This window comes from Panthera onca, chromosome D4 (genome assembly GCF_046562875.1).
Source record: "Panthera onca isolate mPanOnc1 chromosome D4, mPanOnc1 haplotype 2, whole genome shotgun sequence".
Lineage (NCBI taxonomy): Eukaryota > Metazoa > Chordata > Mammalia > Carnivora > Felidae > Panthera > Panthera onca.
Genome location: NC_138351.1, coordinates 2,201,688 through 2,226,660, shown reverse-complemented (window position 1 = coordinate 2,226,660; position 24,973 = coordinate 2,201,688). Strand labels below are relative to the sequence as shown.

Genomic DNA, 24,973 nt, shown 5'->3' with positions numbered 1-24,973 from the left:
CTGAACCCGGCAGCCCTGCCCAGCACGGGTCCACCTGACCTGGGCCGGACTAGGGAGGTTTTCCTTTGGAAGACACAGGTTCCTGAGGCCCTGTGAAGACCCGGATATCGCAGTTCTGGGGAAGAACCTCGATTCCAACCAGGTTGAGAAAGCTCTGGTTAGAGCCAACTCTCCCCATCTTCACTCCCAACAGCCTCCAAGGGCTAGCATGATGCTTAAAAGATCTATAAAGCTATACATATTCCTGTTTCTAAAATGATTAATACAGACAGGTTCTAATGAATGAGAAAGTTACCTTCCAGCAGTGGTCGTTGAAAATTCTGAATGTGTCTTCCTAGACAATAATGTAAAGGACCAAGGTCAAAAAAGACCATTTCGGATCTGTCTACTGCTTACAAAAACATTTTTATGGAAAATATGTGTTGGGTTCTACCTTGAGTTGCAGAGAAAGCCTCTCCCCCGTTCCAAGTTGCTCCTTCTAGGCTCTCCGTTCCCTGCTCAGTGCCATAGCGGGAACCTAACAGCACTTAACAGGCAAAAGGCACTATCTTCACATTACTGTTTCTTTCCATTTGTCAGGAAAAAAACCAACACAGGCAATTTCGCATGACTCAGTTTCTGCTGGCTCCAAATTGTGTATGCAACTTGAAATGCACCTTCCCTGCCCAGTCTTGCCCTGACTTCTGTCCTGGGTCACCACACACTTCAGGCCACACTCCTGCCACCCCACACTCTCCGCTGCCCCAAACCCCTGCCCCGTGGCTGAGGTCTCTGCCACAGTCAGAAGCGCCAGGAGACGCTGCAGAGAAGGCTTGTACGGCTGGTTACTGCCCACACTGACCTGCTGGAAAATATCGCCCCAAACACTCAAATTCTTCACCAGTCCACCACCGCTCTCCAAAACCCACTGAGAGGAAGTGAAACTAAATTCCGGGAGTGTCACCTTCATCCATAAAATGCTTACCTCACGTGCTGTCTGATGACTTAAGAACACGAGAGCACTTCATATGACACTACAAGTTTTTCAGCAGCACAGACTTAAAAGCAAATTTAAAGCCCATCCTGTCTTTCTGCACACTGCCAACCCTGTTAGCAGCTCAGACCAGCGCCAACTACTACCTTTTTCTCCGTCCTGCCTCCCCCTCCTGAATCAACGTTCTAGTCCCAGGTGCACTGCAGCGACCATTTCGACTACCATGCCACACGAGGACCAGGCGTCAGGGCAGACACACAAGGGGCAAGGACACCCTTCTGCGAGCTCCTCCTCAGCTCTGTGGCTGCAGACCGCTCCTTGTCTTCTCTAGACCCCCTCCCCCTGAGAACAGTGTCACAGAGCATGTCATGTATATTTTCCATGTTAACGTGCATCCAGGCAGCCATCTCCGTAACCAGGAAGCCTGAGACCAGAGGCCGTGGGGTCAGAATGTTCGCCCCTGGCGTCAGACCCTGCCTGTCACCTGTCCCGGCGGTGTCCACGGCCCCATGTGACCTTGCCCCACCATGTCACCCTCTGTCCAGCAGAGTGACCCCAAACCACGGTCCTCTCACTGTCCTGGTTCAACAGCTCTTCCTGGATTAAATCACTCGGTCAAATACCTTCCTACAGGAACAGGAGGGTAAAGGTGGCTGGTGGGGCCCTGGCTGCCCCCGACCCGACACTGCTAGCGGAGGGGCGGGAGCCGGTGCGCAGAGAGTTAAAGCAAGGTTCTGAGACATAATGGCTGGTAGCTGATGGCCTTGGACAGTGACACTCAGAAATTGCGATGTCCCAGGCACAGGAAGACAAGCCCCGCCCTACGTGGGTCACAGCAGACAGGCCAGCAGAAGAGCCAATGCCACCCCCCCTCCTCAGCCACTCGGCACCCTAGAGACTGCCACCAGCAGCCAGCACTCACCTGTGACCTATGGGCCCCCCATGCACACTGCTGCAGCGCTATGCCTAAGCAAGCCAACAAACGTACCACATAAAGAACAATTATCTGGGACATTCTGACTCTGGGATTAATCTTTTGAAACCAGTAAACAGTGGAGCTTGCTAACCACCCCAGGAACTGGAGGCAAACAGCACAATCTCTCAGAGCTCCATGGCTCTGGGCCCAGAGAAAGGCCATTGGACTCAGGAAGGAGTCCGGCAGGTCCACTCGGCTTCACAGCCTCCCATGACAGCATTACTCCCAAGCAGGCTCAGGCAAATGGCTTATAATTATTTTTATTGCCCGATTTCAAATCTGAGTCAAATTTGGTCTTTCACAAAAAAACAAAAAAACCTAGGCAACAAAACAGAAAACAGCCATCCGCTTTGCTGAAGTGGCCCAGAGGGCATCCCCGCAGAGCACGCCTGGACACCCCCCGGCCCACCCCTACTGCCAGGTCCGTTTCTCCTGCTCCTCAATCCTTGCAGGGGCTCCTGCAGAGTCTTCCCAGGGGCCTCGGCTCTATGCGTCCCTGTAACTGTGGATGCCTCACTTCACATGAAGAAACCTCCAAGACTACCGGGCCAACATTTAAATCTCTTCGATGACTGCATGTCAGCAACCCTCACAGAGGCTTTGATTTACTTACCTAAGTAATGTGGTGGGTGAAATGCCATAGGCTTACTAGTCGCTGAGTAATATCCAATTGCTCTCTTAAATCGAATAACTTTGTCATCTGTTCTAGACTGAAATAAACGTAGGAAAACCTTTGTAAATCACATGCCACTGGTCATGTGCACGAACATACTTTCACAATTCAGCACATGTGTCATAACCTGCAGCTTTCAAGTTACTAACAGATTAGAATAACGTTAAAATCTTCCTGGAAAATCAATGAATCAAACGCTACTCAGACTGACTCCTGGCACGCAGTCAGGAGAGCCGGGTCTGCAACGCAGCCCGCGGGGTCCCAGGCTTCCCCTGCTGCCGGGAGAGGGTTTCCTTCCCATCTCCCGCAAATGGGGCAGTGGTTTCACCTTTCCAGAGAGGCAGGGAGTTCACACCAACCTCACGTCTTCTATTTACCCTGACCCACTCACGTTCCTTTCCAGAAAAAGGTGGAAGAAATCCCTGACCATCGCCCGAAAGGATGGACAAGTCATGTCCTCACTTCTACTCAGCCCACGTGACAGGTCTGTCTTCTTAGGAGAAAGGTCCCGATCACGGTAAAGAATCTGGGAGCAGCAGACCTCACAGGCGTCCTCCCAAGCCCGTACCTGAGAATGCTGGAACACATCTTTAGCTACGGCATCCAAGTCTGAGGGGTCCTGGATGTTGCGGACGTAGTCGGCCACAGCCTTGATTACCACATCACAGGGCGGCAGGACTAGCTGGTGAGCCCGGACCTGAGAAATAAGCACACGGGTCAGCACATGAATCCCACGTGCAGGGCCCGGAAGCTGCAGGCAGCGCTTCCTTACACAGCCGCTCATTACCCTGCTGTGAGTCTCGGCCCGAAGACTGGCGCGGGAACCATTAAATACAAGCCAGCCACTTCCACCCAGCAAGGCCACACGGAGCCTGGCAGCCATGTGTTAACTCCGACATGTCTGCAGCCGGGCTCCCGTCAACTCCGAGCCCAGAACCCTGTGCCCCACCATAGTGAACGTGCCGCGAGAGGCTGGGCCACAGACACTTCCGTTCTTCCCGCACGGCCAAAAGGAGGCAGTGCTGGGTGATCATAGCCCAGGTGCCCGAGCACCACAGAAAGGCAAGTCGGCTCTGAACGGGAGGGAAACGGTATCCCTGACTGCCAATGCTGAGGGCCATGTCTGGTAAAGACACACGGAGTAAGTGGCGGAATATTATATTATCCGAGAATAGCAGATTCTACAAAAATTAAACAGAATAAAAAAAAAAAAAAAAAAGGGGCGCCTGGGTGGCGCAGTCGGTTAAGCGTCCGACTTCAGCCAGGTCACGATCTCGCGGTCCGTGAGTTCGAGCCCCGCGTCAGGCTCTGGGCTGATGGCTCGGAGCCTGGAGCCTGTTTCAGATTCTGTGTCTCCCTCTCTCTCTGCCCCTCCCCCGTTCATGCTCTGTCTCTCTCTGTCCCAAAAATAAATAAAAACGTTGAAAAAAAAAATTAAAAAAAAAAAAAAAAAAAAAAAAAAAGGCTTTAGACTCTTTCGTGAAAACTAAAAAACTATGAAAAAACATCCAATTTCAGCTATAACTACAGTAATGCCCTTCTCTGAGAAATAAAGATGAATCAGGTACTAACTATGTTTCTGGCAATTAAAAAAAACCCGAACGACAGCATGAAATAACCTTGATTTCCTATATGTAGCCACAAAGACCACAAAGGCCCCTAAAGACCCTGTGCCTCCAGAGCTGTCCACTCCTGCCCACCAGCGTGGGACTGTCCAGGTAAGCCCAGCGTCACCACAGTCCTCTAGGGTGCACGGGGCGCAGGGCAGCTGGCCTCAGAGGTAAGAAGTGAGGAAGGGCCATGAGCCATGGAGTGTGGTGGCTCCAGATGCTAGAAGAGGCAGGAAACACCCTTCCAGAGTTTCCAGAAGGAGCGTGGCCTGCTGACACCTTGATTGAGCCCAGTGAGACTGATTGTGAACCTCTGACCTTGAGCACCATAAGATAACAAATCTGAGTTGTTTTAAGACACAACACACATAACACACAAAAGAAGAAAATCAGAAAACCTGAGCCTGAGCACATGACATGGAAGACCCACCAGAAAACCATTTACACTTTTAAGTCATCAAGAAAATTTTCAAGATGCACACACAACAATCACTCTCGTTTTACACAAACAACAGGTTTTCTGGAAGCACTGGTTGCCACGTCCGAGTCACGTTCTCAGGCCCCAGTGTGCCGGTCGTTAGTGCTCGTGAAGGCACATCCCAGCAGGAGGCCTGCAGAGAGCCACGCACACATCTGTGCACATAGATCACATGCTCAGTCCTAGAAACCCAGCACCCCATGAAAATGAAAGCCCACTGGCTCGCACATCCTCCACGGGGACGAACCCCAGAAACAGCACATCCCAGCCAGTCTGGGAGGAACACAAGTCCCGTCTGCTCTCCCACTGGCGGGGTGTATGGCCCCCCGGCGGGGCAGGAGCAAGGCCAGCTGGTGGCAGCCCAGGAGAGAAGAGTCAGAACAGAAGCCCCACGCTGTCCTCACGGAACATCTTCCCCTCGGTGAACGCACACGGAAACAGGGACAGCAATGCGGCGTGGGCCTGGCTGAGCAGGTGCGACCCAGCACGCTGAGACCCTACGATCAGACCACAATGGTAAGCTGGCTGTAGTGTGAGGATATTACATACAGGACAGACCAATGACGACACGGTGAGAACAGAACGAATGTGATACAAAAGTGGACAAAATATGAAAAGGGCTAGCCCCACTTGGGGGAGGAGCACTTGGGCAGCACAGGCCAACTCTCCTCGGTGCACACCGTCTATCCCGCCTCAGTGAAGGGGACCATCTGTCACTGTTGCTCCTGTGGACCATCTCTGGTCTGCGCCCGCCCCCAAGGCTGCCTGAGGGGCAGGGAAGTCCCCACAACCTGGATGCCCTCACTCCAGCAGCCCCAGCCAGGCCCAGGGGATGGCATGATGTGCGCTCGGCTCAGGGCACACAACGGGGGACTCAGTGCACACGAGAAGCTTTAATTCGGGAAGAAAGAGCACACGAAACAACTTCTAAAACTCAGACGGAACTGTTATAACCTCAAAACATTGAATGAGAGATTATAGAATTCTCAAAAGGATTTACCACAGAATTCCTTTTAGTAGTAAGGTTCCTAGTACATTTAAATATGGATATATTTGCAAACATCCCATTCATTAAACTTCTAACACTCTTGACAATGTTTAATTTGTACTTTCCTTAAAAACCTTGCCATTGCGTTGGGGCACCTGGGTGGCTCAGTCAGTTGAGTGCCCAATTCTTGATTTCAGCTCAGATCATGGTCTCATGGTTTGTGGGTTCAATCCCCACGTCGGGCTCTGAGCTGACAGCATGGAGCCTGCTTGGAATGCTCTCTTTCCCTCTCTCCGCCCTTCCCTGGCTCTGGTGCATGCTTGCTCGCTCTCTCTCTCTGTCTCTCTCTCTCTCTCTCTCAAAAAAACATTAAAAAAGAAGAAGAAGAAAATGAAGGGAAAAAAACCTTGCCGTGACACATATGGGAGAAATCACATGTTCCCACAGGCTGGAAAACTGAGTGCTAAGAGAACCAACCCAATGGAGAAAGAAAAAAGTCCCTGAAGATCCTGGCCACCCCAAATATGGCTCCTGGCTCTCTAGATCTATACATGCCACATGCACAAAGGGATCTCTGCAGACGCTCAGCTGGTAAAAAAATGCATCAGGACTTGCTGACCCTCAAAAAGCATCATCATTTTACATGGCTAAATCTTCCCAAAGATGCTGTAGAAGAGCATGCAGCTCCCCCATCAGTGCAGCAACTACAGGAGAGTTAGAGCAAGATGTCACTGTCAATCTTAAAATTAACACTCAAACCACACAAATGAAATGTTTGCTCCTTGGCGACAAGCTTCAAAATATTTTTAAAAAGTTTGTTTTAATGTTTATTCATTTTTGAGAGACAGAGAGTGAGCGGGGGAAGGGCAGAGAGAGAGAGAGAGGGAGACACAGAACTGGAGGCAGGCTCCAGGCTCTGAGCTGTCAGCACAGAGCCTGACGTAGGGCTCAAACTCCCAGATGGCGAGATCATGACCTGAGCTGAAGTCGGATGCTTAACTGAGCCACCCAGGCGCCTCTGGGCTTCAAAATATTTTAACTGAAATGAAATTAAATGAAAGTCCCACTTCTCCTTTTTTTTTTCTTTTAATGTTTATTTATTTTTGAAAGAGAGAGAGAGAGAGAGAGAGAGAGAGTGCACGCACACAAGTGGGGGAGGGGCAGAGAGAGTGGGAGATAGAATCCGAAGGAGGCTCCAGGCACCAAGCTGTCAGCAGACCGTGAGATCATGACCTGAGCCGAAGTTGGATGCTTAACTGACTGAGCCACCCAGCCGCCCCTCCTTTTTTCTTTTCTTTCAGCAGTTGTACTTTAACTTTAGCCCAAAGCTTAACATTAGGAAAAAAGACAAAAGTTAAATAAAATGCAATAGTATACCTAAATTATAGTTGGAAACATGTACTTTCTGTGTCCAAGGATAGAAAGCAAATTCTGTTTAATTAAAAAGCAGGGGCCCCTGGGTGGCTCAGTTGGTTAAGCATAGCATTCTTGGTTTCGGCCCGGGTCATGATCTCATGATTTGTGGATTCAAGCCCCATGCTGGGCTCTGTGCTGGCAGCACGGAACCTGCTTGGGATTCTTTCTCTCTCCCTTTCTCTCTGCCCCTCCCCTGCTCATACACTCTCTCTCTCTCTCTCTCTCAAAAAAAAAAAAAAAAAAATTAAGAAAATTAAAAGTAATAATACTTTTAAAATAAATAAAAAGCAAACATTGGCGCAATCGGGTGACTGTCGGTTAAGCATCCAACCCTTGATTTTGGTTTCAGGTCATGATCTCAGAGTTTGTGAGTTAGAGCCCCATGTTGGGCTTTGTGCAGAGCCTGCTTGGGATTCTCTGTCTCCCTTGCTCTCTGCCCCTCCCCCACTCTCTTGCTCTCAATATAAATAAATAAATATTTTTTTAAAAAGCAAACGTTTATGATTATACACTTTTTTACAGCACTTTGTAGTAATTTCAGTGATTGTCAGTTACTTGCTTTGCAAGCAAAGGAACAAAAATTTGGAGCTAGAAAAGACCTCCCAGAGCGGCTCCCTGCTCCCAGACAGGACAACAGTGGTAAGCAGGCGCTGCTTGGTGGGAGCTGGCAGTCACCTCCACACAAATTCCCTCAGCCGAGGCCGCCTACACGGAGCCTCATCTTTCCCCCACGGGCCCGTTTCCTACTGTGCCGCTCTCTCCCGTGGGTCAGGACAGGTGGAGGGTGTGGAAGGCGCTCAGGAAGGCAGCTCGTTCACATGCCCACAGGCCCGTGCCCCTGCTGGGGCTGCTCGGAATCCAGTGGTGTCAGCACAGGACACACCCACTGTGCGGGGACACAACCAAGTCCGCGGAAGCCCTCGCCACACGCCTCTCAGTGCAGCAAGCAGCGGCCGTCACAGGCAGCAATGGGCCCCGATTCCCCCTCCCTATGGTACTAATCATTCAAGGGCCACAACCTGAGTTAGCATCTGGCACCGCGAGAAAACAATCTCTTCCCATCCCTAAAAAAGGAAATAACGAGGGTCCCACTACAGAATCAACTTTAAGCCATGCTCTAGTGTCTCACTACTTACGTAAGTCTGTCATGTCATCTCGGTTACGTTTCAAAAAATCAAACATTTTTCCACAAAGTCACTTCAAGGCACAAAGCAGGGGCGTCTGGGTGGCTCAGTCGGTTAAGCATCCAACTCCTGACTTCGGCTCAGGTCATGATTTTGCAGTTGGTGAGATCGAGCCCCACAGTTCAGGAGACTGAATGGAGCCTGCTTGGGATTCTCTCCCTCCCTCTCTCTGTCAGCCCTACCCCGCTTGTGGTCTCTCTCAAAATAAATAAAACATCAAAAAATAACAATAATAAATGACACAATGCAGTTACCACATGACATTTCAAATGTTAAATCCATTATGTCACAGCCGCAAAGGATTCCACTAAAATCCAAGACTCTCTCCCAGATGGATGCTGATTACGCTAAAGTCTCCTCTAACACTTTCTGAAATGTGCCACCAGAAAGGATCATTTGACAGGGCCTCGACTTTCACATGATGGGATGAAACGTTTCCACTGAAACGGCAACTCCCTTCCAGAGGTGACCGACAGCACACCGGCAGGTGAGTGTCCTGTGGGCTAAGGCTTCGGCCACCTTGTGTAGACGCGGGGCATCCCGCGTGGTGTCACAGCCACAAAGACAAGGGGAAGCTAGCTGTACAATCAGTCGTTTCTCTCACGAGGTCAAGGCACTGGCCCATGCTCCATTTCTGTACACATCCTGCCCTGCTCCTCGGAGGTTTCAATCCCATTCACGCTTTTTGTTTGCTTTTTAAAACAAAGAAAATGGGTGTTCCCAAATCCACAGATTATATTTTTGTGTTGGATGACTTTTTTCTCCTTTTTAGAGAACGAATATTCTGAGAATTTTTCTTCACTTCGGCTCTTGTCTTTGCACCTCACGCCGGCATGCTGACAAGAGCCCAAATGTGTTCCCCCCGCCCCACGCCCGTTGCTCCGTGAGCGGCGCGGCACGTGCATCTTTGCCGCATCTTCAGGAAACGAGCATCAGCATTCTGATATACGACTTCGCTGAGCAGGTTTACGTACACCAGCTTCCTAATAGGAAAATGTACCCCCGCACACACCCTGGGAACTAGTCAAGAGACAATTACACTGCATCACAGACGTGTGCACACATGCAGTTGAACCCCAGGATATGCGGTATTCCAGGCCCAGGCAACAGAGCCAACAGTGAAGTTTCACCTGTTGGTTAAATAATCTTTACATGGGGCACTGAACAGTCAGTTAAGTGTCCCACTTCGGCTCAGGTCACGATCTCACGGTTCGTGACTTCGAGCCCCGCATCAGGCTCTATGCTGACAGCTGGAAGCCTGGAGCCCGCTTCGGATTCTGGGTCTCCCTCTCTCTCTGCTCCTCCCCTGCTCACACCATCTCTCTCTCTCTCTCTCTCTCAAAAATTAACATTAAAAAACTTTTTTAAAGTAATCTTTATCCTGTTTCCTTCATACAGAATAGATGATCCGGGGCCACTGAAGTCTATACTGATTATACTGATGGGAATCTGAAATCTCAGATGTTCGTGGAAACAAGAAGACATTCGTGGAGCACCCACAGCAACAAGCGTGTGGGTGTGCAGCCCCCAGGAGGTCACCACAGGGGATACCTCATCACCCACCGCTGTCCCCACCTGCACAAAGGGCTGCACAGCTGACTTCAGCGAAAATATTTATAAAGCACATTTGAAAAGGTCGTCTAGAGGGGACACCAGATGGGGAGACGGATGCATGTAGCTGGACGTTTGACTTCGTAGCACATTAGTTTATGGTAAACAATACAGTTTGTGACTTAAAATATTTTTTTATAAAGATAATTAGAAAATATAAATGTTAGAAATCCAAATACTTGAAAGTGAAGCAAAGGTAAAAATATGCCAATTACAACAGATTCGTGTCTCTGTTTTGTTTGGAAAATGCTGTAGTTGTATTTTTATTCTGCTAATAATTATGTCATCATAATTATGTCAAGGTTCACTGGTATTTTATTTTGCTTTTGAAAATCTTATAGCGTGCCGTTAGGGATTAGGTAATAACATCAACATTTTCAAGAAGTTTTACATCAAGTATTTACACAGGTACAGTGCTACCATTTTGGTTAGTCTAAAATAAATTTTGACTAAGTGAAAAAAACAGGAACAAAAACACCCTTCATGAAGATCTCTCTCAGCTTGTGTCCAAACTTTGCAGAAATGCTATCCATCCATCATGTATGTTTCTGCAAGTGCATGGATGTTCAATTCTTTATCCTCTCATCCGGCTAACTGCTCAACATGAAGCCACAAGCAAACTGGAACGCACATCACTGTTACATCACCTGCCAGGACAGGGTGACTGTCATGGCTACTCGGTCCCCCTCAGGCCGGTCGCTGCACAGCATCTGGCTTGAGCTCTGGAGCCATGTCAATTCCCACAGACTCGCACACTAACCGAATAAACACACCACAAAACCATGATTCTGGGGCTTGGTACTGCGGCTCCCACACGACCTCCTGGCCGCACGCTGGAAGACAGGTGAGAGGAAGGCACCAGTTTCACTAACGGCTCTGCTGAAGCAGAACCTGACCCCCCCATCACCATTAGGAAAGCTGCGAAGTGTGAGGACGGTACATACGGAGCAGCGTCTCAACGCCCGGACGTCAGAGGCTCACGTGGAGACACCTGCTGGCCGGGCTCCAGGAGGTCCCTCAGAGAACCCCGCAGACAAGCATCACTGCATTTCACCCTCAGGCCACCGCCGTGTGGTGCACTCTGGATGTCCCAACAGGACAGAGGGGTCCACCAAGGCACTCGCGGAAGCACCCAGTGAGCGGCGCGGCCACGGCCCCAAGGCAGACCACACCCTGGTCTCCAACCGTCTAAGTGACACCTCTTCTAAGGTTGAGACGTCTTTCCTATGAAGCAATGGCAGGTGGCGAGCTTCTTTTCCTTCTGATATTCCTACTGAAATGGTTAATTAAGAACAGGCAACACTACAGTAGCCCTCCCCCCCCATCCTTTTTTTTCAACAGACCCATGAAACCCAAATCCACGCTACTGACGAAGGGAGCCACGGAAAGACCAGGCGCAGGAGAGGTATGAGGTCAGACTGTCAGATGTGGGGAAGTGGGGCCTAAGGGCCCAGGGCTCCACACACAGCTGAGCAGTGCCACCAGAGGCGGTCAGGAAGGGCAGGGCGGGTCAGGAAGAGTCAGACCAGATGCAGGAGGGGGCAAGAATCAGAGACACCCGCCAAACTCTACCCTGGACATCACAGGGCCAGTTGGTATCACTCTCTAAGAAACAGGATAAACCCACACGGACAACAAGCTGGAGGGCCACATCTGGTGTGGACACAGAGATGCCCTGGTGGGTGGGGGTGAGACACACGCTGCAGTCGGGGAAGGGGTCTCGCTGGACACTGGGTCCACTGGATGGTCATCGACATGTGCCAGAAAGCATGAGGCCACAGCACGGTGCGGGTGGACCCTCGGGAACCCACACACAACAGGAGTCAGGGAGGGGACACGGCACATGAGGCACACAGAACCAGGCTGGGGTCCAGGAAGCAAGGCAGGGGTTTGCCAGGGTGAGGAGAGCAGGGGGGCTGAGGGTTGAGTGTTTCATGCCCCCGGGAGGTGAAAACCATTCATTAATTCATGGATGTCAACTGTGTCCTCAGCAGCCTTGAACAAAGGCCAACTGTGGCGGCCCAAATTCAACGCGGGGTTAAGCTGTTGGACACATTACTAGAGACCATCTTCAGGAGACATGTGGGGCAACAGGGAGCTGGGAGGAGGTGGGGAAGACTGGAGCACAAATACAAAGCGAGGTCCACGAGAGCAAAGGGGCGGGTGTGCAGGGCCGCAGATGAGAACACAGCACAGACCAGCCTCGGACCGAGCGGAAAAGGGCCATGGCCGTGGGCCTGGCCAGGGGAACGGGCAGCGGGGGCAGCCCCGCATGGGGTGAAGGGCCTGTAAGTGGGGGCAGTAAAACCAGGAGAGCCTGGAAGACAGCAACGCACGTGTACGACACGTTCAGGAGGGAGGGTTACCTGCGGACACCTGCAGTCCAGTTCACACCGGGAACCGTGATTTTCAAATCCGTTTTACAGAGGTATTTTATGTGCAATAAAACCCATCAGCCTCAGGCAGACAGGTCACCGTGTTCTGAGGAAGGCAGACCTCAGTGCCGCCGCCACACAGTTGGAAAGAGAGCCCTTCCACAGCCCCATGGCCCCCGTGCCCTCACAGCCAGCCCCAGACAGCGACTGCCCTCTGCTTCCTCTCCGAGCGCCACTCTTTCTGGGCTCACACAGGAGTCTCAGAGAGCTCCTCAGTGTCTGGCATCTGCCATTTCAGTGAAGAGAAGTCTGCTCCTTCCCCACTCCCAGGCCTCCCTGTGTGACTCTTCCACCCACCATTCACCAGCCGACCGTGGGGTCGGTCTGAGGTCCCGTGGGTCACATGGCAGGTGCGTGCTCAAAGTTGTAAGAAGCTGCCCGGCCACATCCGGGTGGCCACTTGGCTGTGCTCCCAGCAATCACCTGGCAGAGCAGTGGCCACAGTGGCGGTCCCACCGCCATTCCCTAATGACGCGGAGGGCCTCTGTGCACCTACTGGACGTTCCAGAAAATGCCTGTTCAAACGTCCCCCCATCTTTTCTGGCTGGGTTGTATCTTCTTACTGTGCTGTCCTTTACAAATTCTGGCCACGGGTTCCTTACCAGAGACACGCTCTGTTCCTTTCCCTCAGCCACTTGCTTTTTATGCACTTCACTAAGAAATCCTTGCCTCAGTCCAGGTCACAAAGGTCTCCTCTTACGTTTCCTCTAGTGTTGATTTTTACTCTGGAGTTGATTTTTATATTCTCTTCACTTTTGCATAGGGACGTCCAGTTACTGAAAACACCAGCCCTTCCCCCTTCCGACCATGTGTCCAGGCCTCCACTGGGCTCTACTGCGCTCTGCTGACCCAGTGACTGGCCCGTGTCAGGACCACACCTCCTGGGTTAGCACAGCCTCACAGGGAGATGTGAAGCCCTCCAACTCTGTTGTCCCTTCTCAACACTCTTGTGGTTTATTCTAGGTCCTCTGCAGTTCCACGTGAATTTTAAGCTCAGTTTTCAATTTCTACAAAAACACAAGCTTGCTAGGATTCTGATAGGGAAGTAGTAAAATCTAAGTAAGTCTTTGAATCCACGAGCGCAGTGCTTATTTCCGTTTGTTTAGGTCCTTCCCCAGCCGCGACTGTACATTTTCACTGTCAGGTCAGGTGTGGTCTCAGCCAGGGACGGCGCCGCCCACGACTCCCATCGAGGGAGGAGGTGGACATGGAGCCGGAGGCAGGTGGAGCTGCCCAAGCAGCTGGCGAGGGCCCACCGGGAGGTTCGGGCTCCCGGGGGAAGGGAGACACCGGCAGGTGAGTGGCGGGCCCCCGGAGGCCCAACAGCGAGTGTCAGCGCGTGAGAACACTACCAGCAGCAGGTGGTGGTAACAGAGGGAGGGGTAGGGAAGTTTAGGAGGGAAGACGGAGCTCTTCTGGGAGGAGACCCAGGGCAGCACTCTGGGCCCAGGAGGCAGAGGATGTGCGGCCAAGTTGTCTGGCTGCCCTTGTGCACTGAGCTCATAAGGGCTCTGCAAGGTAAAGAGGAAGACTGGCAAGGTCCCCCAAGGCTCCCCTAAATGACAGAAAGTGACTGAGTGGAGTCACTAGGAGCAGTGAAAGGTGGTATTGAGATGAATTGAATCTCAAAAGAATTATCAAAGAGCCACATCAAGAAAGTTTTTAAAAGCACAACCCACAGGATGGGAGAAAGTATTTGCAAATCATGTGTCTGATGACACCTGTGTACCCAGAATACAAAAGAAAAAAAAAAAGGCACACACACACACACACACACACACACACCCCTCTTACAACTCAATAATAAAAAGACAACCCAATTGAAAAATGGACTAAGGACTTGAATAGACATTTATCCAAAGAAGATAACCAAATGGTCAGGGAGCACAGGAAAAGATGTCCAACATCATTACTCATCAGAGAAATGCAAATCAAAACCACATCACACCCACTGGGACAGCTAAAAATAAAAGAGCCAATAACGAGCGTTGGTGAGGATGCGGGGAAATCAGAAACCTCACAGGCCGCTGGGAAGGGAGTGAACGGTGTAGCCACTAACAGAAAGCATCCTGGTCGCGTCTCGAGAAGCTGAGCACGGAGCTCTCACGTAACCAGCAATTCCGGCCCCCAGGCACACACCTGAGAGAAAGGGGAATCGGGTCCAGACAGACGTGTGCACACATGTTCAGAGCAAAGAACTCTGGGTTAAAGTCTATAGATAAAATTTAAGATAAAATGTTCCTGATGTGACCTGACAGGTCATCCTGGTGTCCAGAAGCCTCAGAGAGAGGTAACGTTGGTTGAAGGAAGGCAGGGTATTCGAATCAGAAAGGAGGGCACGCACAGGCTAACGTGGACAGAGTTCCACAAGAGGCGGAAGCAAGCCAGGGAGCTACGGGGGTGTTCCAAGCACCGCGCAGGAAGGGGGGCCTAGAGGACACCAGCACTACCCACTGACCACAATTGGGGTGTGGTGCTGAACACAGAACAGAGGCCCGTCCACGACGGGGGAGACCAACACGTGAGGGGGGTCTGGGGACAGGAAAGGCCAGCACACACTTGCAAAGGGGCTCAACCAAACAGGTGGACAAGGGGCTCCGTGGCAGGAGACACCCGTGGGTCAGAACAACTGATGGGGATAAAACACCAAATGCGTGAAAATTAACATGAAGTTTAGGAACACAAAAACCATTAAAATAATGGTCCGACCTAAAAACATTTTTAAAATTAAAACAACTAAGTGCTTACTCAAAATAAAACTTCCACCACTTACTAGGACTCAAAATCATACAGCAGTAACAACTCAAAAAGCACATTAAAGAAAGACAGCCCACTCAGCACATGCTTATGGCCAGGGGATACTCCCGCCAGGGCTGACTAACCCGGGCTCCAAAGGCCCCATCCCTGGTTCTGGAATTTTCCATCATATAACATGGCCTCCTACTGTCCTGAACACAAATGAAATATTCTTTACTGACAAATCAAATCTGAGAAACATGATGCCACCTTCCCAGCACCTCTTCTATGGAAACGAAAGAACTGAAAAGGATCCTGCCTAGCTGCTTCACCTCCGCTTTTCTACTGCCCTTGGGAGATTCCAGGTTCTGAGTATGTCCACCACTGCCCTCTCACTGCGGGGAACACAACCCTGATCATCAACACGGCACACAGAGCTCTGCTCCCCTCCCAGCCCGCTGTCTGCAGCTATCACCCTGCAACCGGGTCGTCTGCGCTATGCTGCACCCACAGGCCCACCCCGGGCGTGCTCGCCTAACAACCGGAGCTGTGGACGGGGAGGTCGCAGGGGGAAGGGGAAGACTGTGGTGCTCCACGGCAAGGGGTGCTCCGGGCTCACTAGGCAGCGGGTTCATGTAATGCCCACCCTCTGTGAAGAGCAATCTGGAGGGGATGACCTTGGTGAAATGCTACAGAGCAGGACAAGGAAGGGCAACAAGTGCACCTGGCGACATGAATCAGATGCCTGTGAGAGCTGTGTATACCACAGACTGCTAAAAATCATGAGAAAGGGTTACACACAACAACTAACCAAATTCTCAAGTCACCTAGTTACTTTCACGAGTGGGAGTAAGCATACAGGATACGGACAGCGGGATCCAGCAGCGATGTTCGTGAGAAAGGAGACCATCGCATCCCACTTCCCAACATGTGTCGCGGGGCCTAAATGACATCGCAGCACACAGATGTTGTGTGTGTAAAGGACTAACACAAAAAAGCTCTGCGATATGTGAACTCAAAGCAGATGTGCTTGCATTTTAGAATGTGACTTTAAAATGCCTACAACTTATCAAGTCCTTGAAAACTTAACTGCGGCTTGCTTCTCCATCACACCACAAAACCCCCAGCTGATACTCAAAATACACATGATGATAATGCATAAAACCTGACTGGATCCTGACTAAACGAAAACAACAAACAACGCCATAAATGCCTTACAGGAACAGTGGAAAAATTTGAGTATGAACTTAATCCTAAGTGATTAGGGAATTCCTGTTCATGCAGTTGACATGATAATAGTAAGAGAAGTAAGAAAGAGATTGGCCTCGGGGTATCTGGGTGGCTCAGTTAAGCGACTGACTTGGTTTCGGACCAGGTCAGGATCTCACAGTTCAGGTGCTCGAGCCCCACGTTGGGCTCTGCACTATTGACAGCACGAAGCCTGCTGGGGATTCTCTCTCTCTCCCTCTCTCTCTGTCTCTCCCCAACTCACACTTTCTCACTTTCTTTCAAAATAAATAAATAAACTTTAAGATACATTAGCCTTAATTTTAGGTAATTATGATATAAACTGAAGTTTTCACAGGTGAAGTGGCAGGGTATCTGCAACTTCCAAATAGTGGAGTTAAAAAGCAAAGACGGATGTAAATCTACTTCTTGGCGAAATGTTAACTGTAGAACCAATTAGATACATGGATGGACATTGTCCATCTCAATTTTTTACATACTTAACATTTCTCTTAACACAAAATTAGGAAAGACACACTCTAATGATGTTAGTGACCTGCTAGCAGACTGAGCTGGTTCCCCAATAATCCCACAAACAGTGCTGCCGTCTAACCTCTGACACGTGACCAAGGCCAGCTCGGCCGAGATGCACACATGGTCTGGGGTCCCGGGAGCCTCTCCGCCGCTATCCACAACTGCACGAACCTTGTATTAAGCCAGGCTTCCCTTCGTCTCCACTTACAAAAGCTCCTGTTCGGCAAACCTGAGGAGCACAACACCTAACGCAAGTGCACCTGCCTGCAGGCCATACATCAGCAGTGGGGCCACCCGGACCACAGACCGCAGCACTTCATCCATGAGGACACGGGAAGAGCACTGCGGCCAACAGCAGGAGAAAGCTACTCTCCTTCAAGCACAGAAAAAGCAAGGAAAACAAGTAATTTCTAACAAGAGGAGAAAAACGGACTTTCAGACGGAAGGTGAAAACCCGGGGCCCAAGAACTGTTAGCACAACGAAGAGCGGGGTCCAGGCGGCAAGGAGTCGGAGCAAAGAGGCAATCAAGAGTTTCCCTTGAATGATCAGGTTTCTCCAAAGTTCACTCCAAGTTAAATCACAAAAAGCAATTTGAACCTAAACACGGATGGAGACAGTTTGTGAAGGGAAGGTAATTCTGACAGGAGGCAGAATTTCAAGGGAGCTGTGCCTCCGGGAAGCATGGCAAGTAGCCCCCTTCACTGCAGGAGCCGAGGCCCAGGCTGCCCAGCAGACCTCCCATCGGCACCTGACAGATGGCAGCTGTGGTCACGGTGCCGATCCGCCAGGAAAGGGGACTCTGAGTCCACGTTAGACTCCAACTTCCCACGTTAGAGAAGCGGGAAGCACAGCTTTCCCACGCTCATCACGGTCGCAACAGGAAGGCGAGAGAGAGAAAAAAGACGAAGCATTCAAAACCAGTACAAAGGGAACACTTCTCTGATGAACTTGGTTGGGTCTCTTCCATCACTCAAAAAACATTAAAGCCTTAATTAGACTTTTACAATTTTAGAATATTATAGAGTTATGAAATTTATCAAAATGTGCTAAGATATGATCCAAGTAACAGGCAACTGTATCACCTGTTGAAAATATTAATGTTTGTAAAACAATATTAAAAACCTATAGCTAAAAGATCTCCACCTACCTAGGAACACAGTGTGAATTCCTCCAAGAGAATTTTTTTTTTTTTTAATTTTTTTTTTTCAACGTTTTTTATTTATTTTTGGGACAGAGAGAGACAGAGCATGAACGGGGAAGGGGCAGAGAGAGAGGGAGACACACAGAATTGGAAACAGGCTCCAGGATCCGAGCCATCAGCCCAGAGCCTGACGCGGGGCTCGAACTCACAGACCGTGAGATCGTGACCTGGCTGAAGTCGGACGCTTAACCGACTGTGCCACCCAGGCGCCCCCTCCAAGAGAATTTTTAAGGTCATTCACAAATTTCCCTAAAGTGTAGGGTTGGGAACAAGATAAGGGAGGCTGTGTGTGTGTGTTCTAAGGCGGTGCGGACCCGGAAGGGAGGGGATGGGTGCGATCCTAGCTGTGCAGCTGTTTCCTTCAACGATAAAGGAATGTCATTCACATATTAAAATTACAGCAAACTCAAAAGCTGATGACCACCCATGTTGGAGAAGAAATGAACTTGTACCTTAAGTGAGGCTAGAGGATGCTCTGGGCCAAGCAAGCTCCAGTGGAAGGAAGCCAGGTCTTCATCAGGTAGAATGTGATTCCCTGCAACACAGACACGGCACAGTGAGGAACACGGCGTCAGCGACACGGGGCAAGCCGGCAACACCACACGCATCATCATCTGCAGATACCTCTGCAGCTTCACTTCAGACTTTGCGAGGACTTCGCAAGACTGCCTCCTTTGACACGTCACGTAAAACTTCCACAGAAAAACTGAAAATGCTTCTTCATCTTTTACTAGAGAACCACACACAGCAGGCAGATCTCTTGCAGCTGCCGCATGATGTGGACAGGACAGTTCCCACAGCATTCGAGGTGAACAAACTGTACAGAGCCTGAGCCGCTTGGCCGCCAGGTACTCAGGTCGGTCTGACATTGCGGGGGTAACGGATACAGCTTTCATCTGCTCGTGAGACCCCAGGCTTCAAACCACACTCTGTCACCTGGGCTCCACAGCAGAGGCAGAGTGCACAGTTACAAAATCGTTCTGAGCTAGGTTAATGATTTGTGCCACCTCCTCTGGTCACTTCCACCACCACCCGCAAACAGATGACGGAGCACAGCCCACCCTACCACCAGGAATGCCACTCGGCTGGGTGCCCTATCACCAGGGCTATGTCAAAAACAAGAATCGCATCCAGCTGAGAAACCACATTTTTGGGGAGCACTCTCCCTTCACTGTAGTTCTCGAATGCCAGCATACCAACATCATTAGTATGTTACTTCTCTCGGTGATATTTAAAAGTGGTAACTTCCTAAATAATTCTGTGATTTTTTAGATCATGATTTAGTCCCCTCCACACGGAGAAGCCAGATTCATTAACTGGCTGCTAACGGAAAGCAAAACAAGGTGAGTTCTTAATTAATTAACCTTAATATTCTAAACATACAAGTATACAATCCAGGAGTCCTGAACTGCCAGGAATCCAGAGGAGCAGAGTTAAGTCCTACTGTCCTGCTGAGCTTTGCACTGCTTTCCTGTGCTCACACCTGCACAGAACTTTACTGTGAAGTAGGACATGTCTTGGATTTTTGTGAAGCTTCTATTTGAAAAAAAATATGAAGTCAATTCCAACATCAGTAACAGTCTGTTAAAATCTGGGTCACATACTTAATTGAATATTCTACCCAACCTCTACAACAAAACAACTCCTATAGCTGCTCTTCCTGTTACAACAAGGGAAAGGAAATATCCTTTCTCAGTTGAGAACACTGAAACCTTTACACCAAACCTAAACTAAAAATGTTTACCCAATTAAGAGTTTACCTGTTGGGAATGCAAGCTGGTGCAGCCACTCTGGAAACAGGATGGAGGTTCCTCAAAAAACTAAAAATAGAACTACCCTATGACCAGCAATTGCACTGCTAAGCATTTACCCACGGGATACAGGTGTGCTGTATTGAAGGGACACATGCAACATGTTTATAGCAGCACTATCAACAACAGCCAAAGTATGGAAAGAGCCCAAATGCCCATCGATGCATGAATGGATAAAGAAGATGTGGTGTGTATATATATATATACACACACACATACATACACACACACACAATGCAGTATTACTCAGCAATCAAAAAGAATGAAACCTTGCCACTTGCAACTACGTGGATGGAACTGGAGGGTATTATGCTAAGTGAAATTAGTGAGTCAGAGAAAGACAAAAATCATATGACTTCACTCATATTAGGACTTTAAGAGACAAAACAGATGAACAGAAGGGAAGGGAAACAAAAATAATATAAAAACAGGGAGGGGGACAAAACAGAAGAGACTCATAAATATGGAGAACAAACTGAGGGTTACTGGAGGGGTTGTGGAAGGGGGGGATGGGCTAAATGGGTAAGGGGCACTAAGGAATCTACTCCTGAAATCATTGTTGCACTATATGCTAACTAACTTGGATGTAAATTTTAAAAAATAAAAAATAAAATTAAAAAAAAAAAAAAGAACTTACCTATAACTTGTCTAAATTTTTTTAACTTATCTAAATTTTTATAGAAACTCCAAGCCCTAAATTCATTATTAGATTATTCAAAATGTTAACTATTGCTTTTCATTTATTTTAAAATTTCACATAATAATTTAGCTAGAAGAATACAGAGCTTAAATTATCTCCACAAAAATATATTCAACGTTTCTTAAATATAATAAATGAATACCTTCCCATATTGCAAATTAGCTAAGGGATTCAATATTCTGGAAGCATACAATTTTCCAACTCATTTAAGTTCAATTAATATGCCGCAGTCATTTTGTATAATATTTAATATAAAGTTTTTCATAATATCCCCATCTACATAATCACTTTTAACATCAGAGAAATACCTTTTGCATTATAATATTTGAAAATATGAAAGTATACTTAGAAAATTAGTTTTAATTCTCCAAAATCCCAAGTCAGAAATGGACAGAAAATACCAAGTACTGAACAGCATATATTTGAGATTAGATTCAAACAAGGACAATTTTCAAAATCAGAATTTTTGACTAATGTGGTTACACACAGTTTGAAATGCTACTCCAAATAATACATGAAAAACTGTGGCTCCTTCAGTGTAATTTTTAATTATGTAAAACCTTTTGGAATGTTTATAAATGTTCTGATACATAGAAATCTAAAAACAGCCCACAGTATAATTGCCATTTTACACACTCCAGAGAAAACAGAATGCAGAGAACACAGAATGCACAGGAAGATCCCACTAATCTGGAGACCACGTAGCGTTCACACACACCACCTGTGTGTCCCAAGCGGCCCCCTACCTGCCACTGTGGCCCACAGGCCACAGTCACAGGAGGGCCTTGCTCGGAGCACACCCACCCACACCGTGATCATGATTCTTAGAAAAGCAGCCTCTAGAGCTGGGTATTCAAGCAGCTGTAGATATGCACGCTGTACCAGACCAGGATGGACAGAAAAGAAAGAAAAAAACTGCAAACTGCAAACAAAAGTGACAGAGAATATAATACCTATCGGAAAGTCATTTTTACAGGAACAAATGTATCAAATTTTAATCAAAACAAGAGTTCGTCTTTTCTAGGCATCCAGCATGAAGCATTCCTCCAAGGAAGTTTTTAAAGATATTTATACATCTACTTGAAATGTAGGTGTTAGAAACAAGGCAAGATAGCTTATGTCTGTTGTTTCCCTTTCAAAGCAGTAAGCGTCCCCAACATGCAGGAAAGCGACAGCGCTAACTGCACAACGTATTTTCTTCTGAAACAAACATAATTTGTGCCAAAGGGTTAAATGTCTAATTTCCATAGTGAGAATGTGCTTAACATTGGTGATTTTAAAATGTCACTTTCCCCAAAGTATCAGTGAATTTATTCCCAAAATTAGTTGTTCAGCCTGAACAGAACACATAAACAAATATGTATGAACAAAAGAAGCACATTATCAATTGCACCAAAAAATAATACTGAGTAAGGAATACTACTGAGGAGGGGCACATTCCCTGGTTAAGTATAATCCACAACATTCCAACACTGACTTTTTTTTTTTAAATACCAGTGTGTTCCTAGTGTAGAACCCTATCAAATGAAGCAGTTTTCACACTGCCCACCTACCTAACAGAGCGGCAAAGATAGGGAAACGGTTTGGGTTCAGGTCCAGCTGCTTGGCGACCTCATGCATCAGATACTGGCTCGTGGTGAGACTTTTCCCGTTCCGGCTCAGTTTGAGGGCATGGGCACTGAAATAGTAGGGGATGTTGCACAGCGCGTAATCGGAGTCATAGGCGACCAAGCCGTGGAAGCCGTTTTCTCGACAGAAACCGATCACTTCCTGGTGATGGTCCTCAATGCTCTGAGCCACCTGTGCAAGAGAGAAGAGCACGCGGTCAGATCCGCCCCGCTGCAGCACCCACACAGACTCCCCTGTGCAAAATCTGCAAATCCCAGACACAGAAACACCCAAAAGGGCCAAAGAGTCAAAAAACCACAATAAAGGGCACGGCACATGGCGCACATGAGAAATCTCTGTGGGAACCATCTCCTGGTCAGTAACCAAAATCCCAGCTAGCCAGCAAATTAATTTTCCGTTTCAAAGATCACCTGCTTCAAAATACACAATGCCAGTTGATTCCCTTTACAGTATTATGAAGGAAAACAGAAAGAGAAAAAAGGGACAGAAGAAGAAAATAAAGAAGTGTCAAAGCAAGAGACAGCGAGAAGCCAGCCACCCTGGGGAAACCAAATAATTTCTTCCAAGTAGGAATAAGTCAAATAGGTCAGAAGGATTTGTCTTTTACACAAAAGCCACATGTTACCCACCACCTACCAATCCACTAGTTATTTACACCCTAAAGCACTTGGCACATGGGGATAGTAGTAAGGGTGAGCATTTACCCCAAACATCACTGTAATGTGGTTACCCCGTGCAAAGGACCAGAGCTGGCAGTGCAGCCCCAGCACAGGACCGCCATGGGAACCAGGGCTAACCTCATTGCCTGCTCAGTGATGAAAACCACAAGCCATGGCTTCTTTCCTTGTACTGGCTCTCTCATTGTGAGTGGTCTGCCCCCCGTATCTCCGGGTCGGCAGCATGCTAAGGGAAGGGCAGTGGCAGTACCAGGAGAAAAGTAAAAGGCTCTGCAAATCTCTCTGCTCCCAAAAACATACCAAAAGGCATTGAAAACCACCTTCCTAAAATATATAAAGTCAAAGACAATCAATTCTCCTGTTTCCCAAACTGATTTAACCAACTGAAATCTGGCAGGGTTTTTTGTTTGTTTGTTTGTTTGTTTCTACAATAGTTAAGGTATTTGAGAAAACAGAATTTTAGGGACGCCTGGGTAGCTCAGTCAGTTAGGCGTCTGACTCTTGATTTCAGCTCAGGTCATGATCTCACAGTTTATGAGTTTGGGCCCCATATCTGGCTTTGTGCCAACAGCATGGAGCCTGCTTAGGATTCTCTCTCTCTCTCTCTCTCTCTCTCTCTCTCTCTCTCTCTCTGACCCTCCCATGCTTGTGCTCGCTCACTCTCACACTCTCTCTCAAAACAAATAAATAAACTTAAAAAAAAAACTACTTTAAAAATGTAAAAAAAAAAAAAAAAGAAAATAGAATTTTAAACTAAATCCGGTGATACAGCTAACAACGGAAAATTAACTCCCCAAAGAGCCCTAAAGGTGAAAAACATAAATGTAAATTTACTTAAACATAAATTTCTAGAACTATACTGTCCAATGAGTGGCTATACTGAATTAAAATTAAAACTAGATTACCTGCAAACAGTGAGTGCTCACTGGTCACCTGCTGGGTAGGGCCATACAATCTCTCCCATCTCTCACCAAATTTCACAGGACAAGTAGTCACATATTTTGTTGGAAAGTTAGTTATAATGAAATCTCACTCAGAAGCAAGGCATATTGAAAGGAAATACGCATAAAGGAAAAGTAACTTCCTGCATTCTCTTGATAAATATTTTGATAAAAATGTTTTACCTCACAAGAAAAATATAACATACAGTCAATTCACTTGTAGGTCTTAGAAGAACGCAGTTTTGTCCCTTCATCTAACAACAAGGTCTTAGAAGAACGCAGTTTCGTCCCTTCGCTAACATGGAAAAGTACAGTTTTAAAAAGTTCTGACATCAGGCCAGCTCCACATCTCCCAGCCCAAGCCTCCAACCCCCATCACTTCAGGACGTAGAACTTTCTAATGACAGCAATGTCCTAAAGTACTTCTAAACCACCAGCAACCCCCGGCTGTCATCCAGGCATCCTTCATCATAAATCTTCACAATCTGCCCAGAAGCCCCAAAATGAGAGGAGATTGTGAGTGGCCACCCCTCGCCCCCCACCCCTCCCAGGAGGTGAAGAGGCAGCGTGGCTGCCTGCTCCAGAGCCGGGCACCCTGTGGACAGGGCACAGAATTACGTGCAGGAGCCGCACACCGTACACTCAATATTGAGTGTCCCGGGAGGGAGTTGATGAAACCGCTCTCCCGGGACACTGAGGCAGGGGCAGTGCTCCTGAGTACCCACAGGCCGGTCACAGCCCCCCCGGGAAGGGCAGCAGGGCCAGCCCTGTGCCATCGCCCACACGGGCCCTCCAGGGGGAAGAGCAGGTGCACTGACCGAGGTGAGCACGGGAGACCATGGGAGTAAAACTCAGAGGAAACAACCTGCATTTTTCCGGAGCCATAAAACGTTCGCACTACTTGACCCAGTAACCTTACTTACTCCATGAAAGGGAGCCTAAGAAACCAGCGCACTGGTAACAAGCGTGGGGAGCATAACACGGGTCCAAGGAACAGGCTTCCTCAGGAGAAAGGGACTGAACACCCATGAGCCAGGTCAACAGGGCAGCCCACTGTGCTGGAGGCAAACGTGGGGAAGGCTTCCCACAAGCAAACCGTTCAGAATCAAGCCCCTGTGCAGAGCCACGCAGAGCTGCTTCCGTAGGAAAGCACTGAAGGGAGAAAGCAAATG

At 48.4% G+C, this 24,973-nt stretch overlaps 1 protein-coding gene across 2 annotated transcripts in view; it reads right to left on the bottom strand.

The window, feature by feature from the left end:
• The window catches only part of FAM120A (family with sequence similarity 120 member A), a 96,648-nt gene that overhangs the window by 57,021 nt on the left and 14,654 nt on the right, over positions 1–24,973 (bottom strand). For both annotated transcript variants that reach the window (XM_060610277.3, XM_060610278.3), the window contains exons 2-5: positions 22,108–22,354; positions 18,496–18,578; positions 3,191–3,319; positions 2,563–2,659 (exon numbers count right to left, since the gene is read on the bottom strand). In XM_060610277.3, the coding sequence (XP_060466260.1) occupies positions 2,563–2,659; positions 3,191–3,319; positions 18,496–18,578; positions 22,108–22,354 (556 nt within the window). The remainder of the gene's footprint in view (positions 1–2,562; positions 2,660–3,190; positions 3,320–18,495; positions 18,579–22,107; positions 22,355–24,973) is intronic.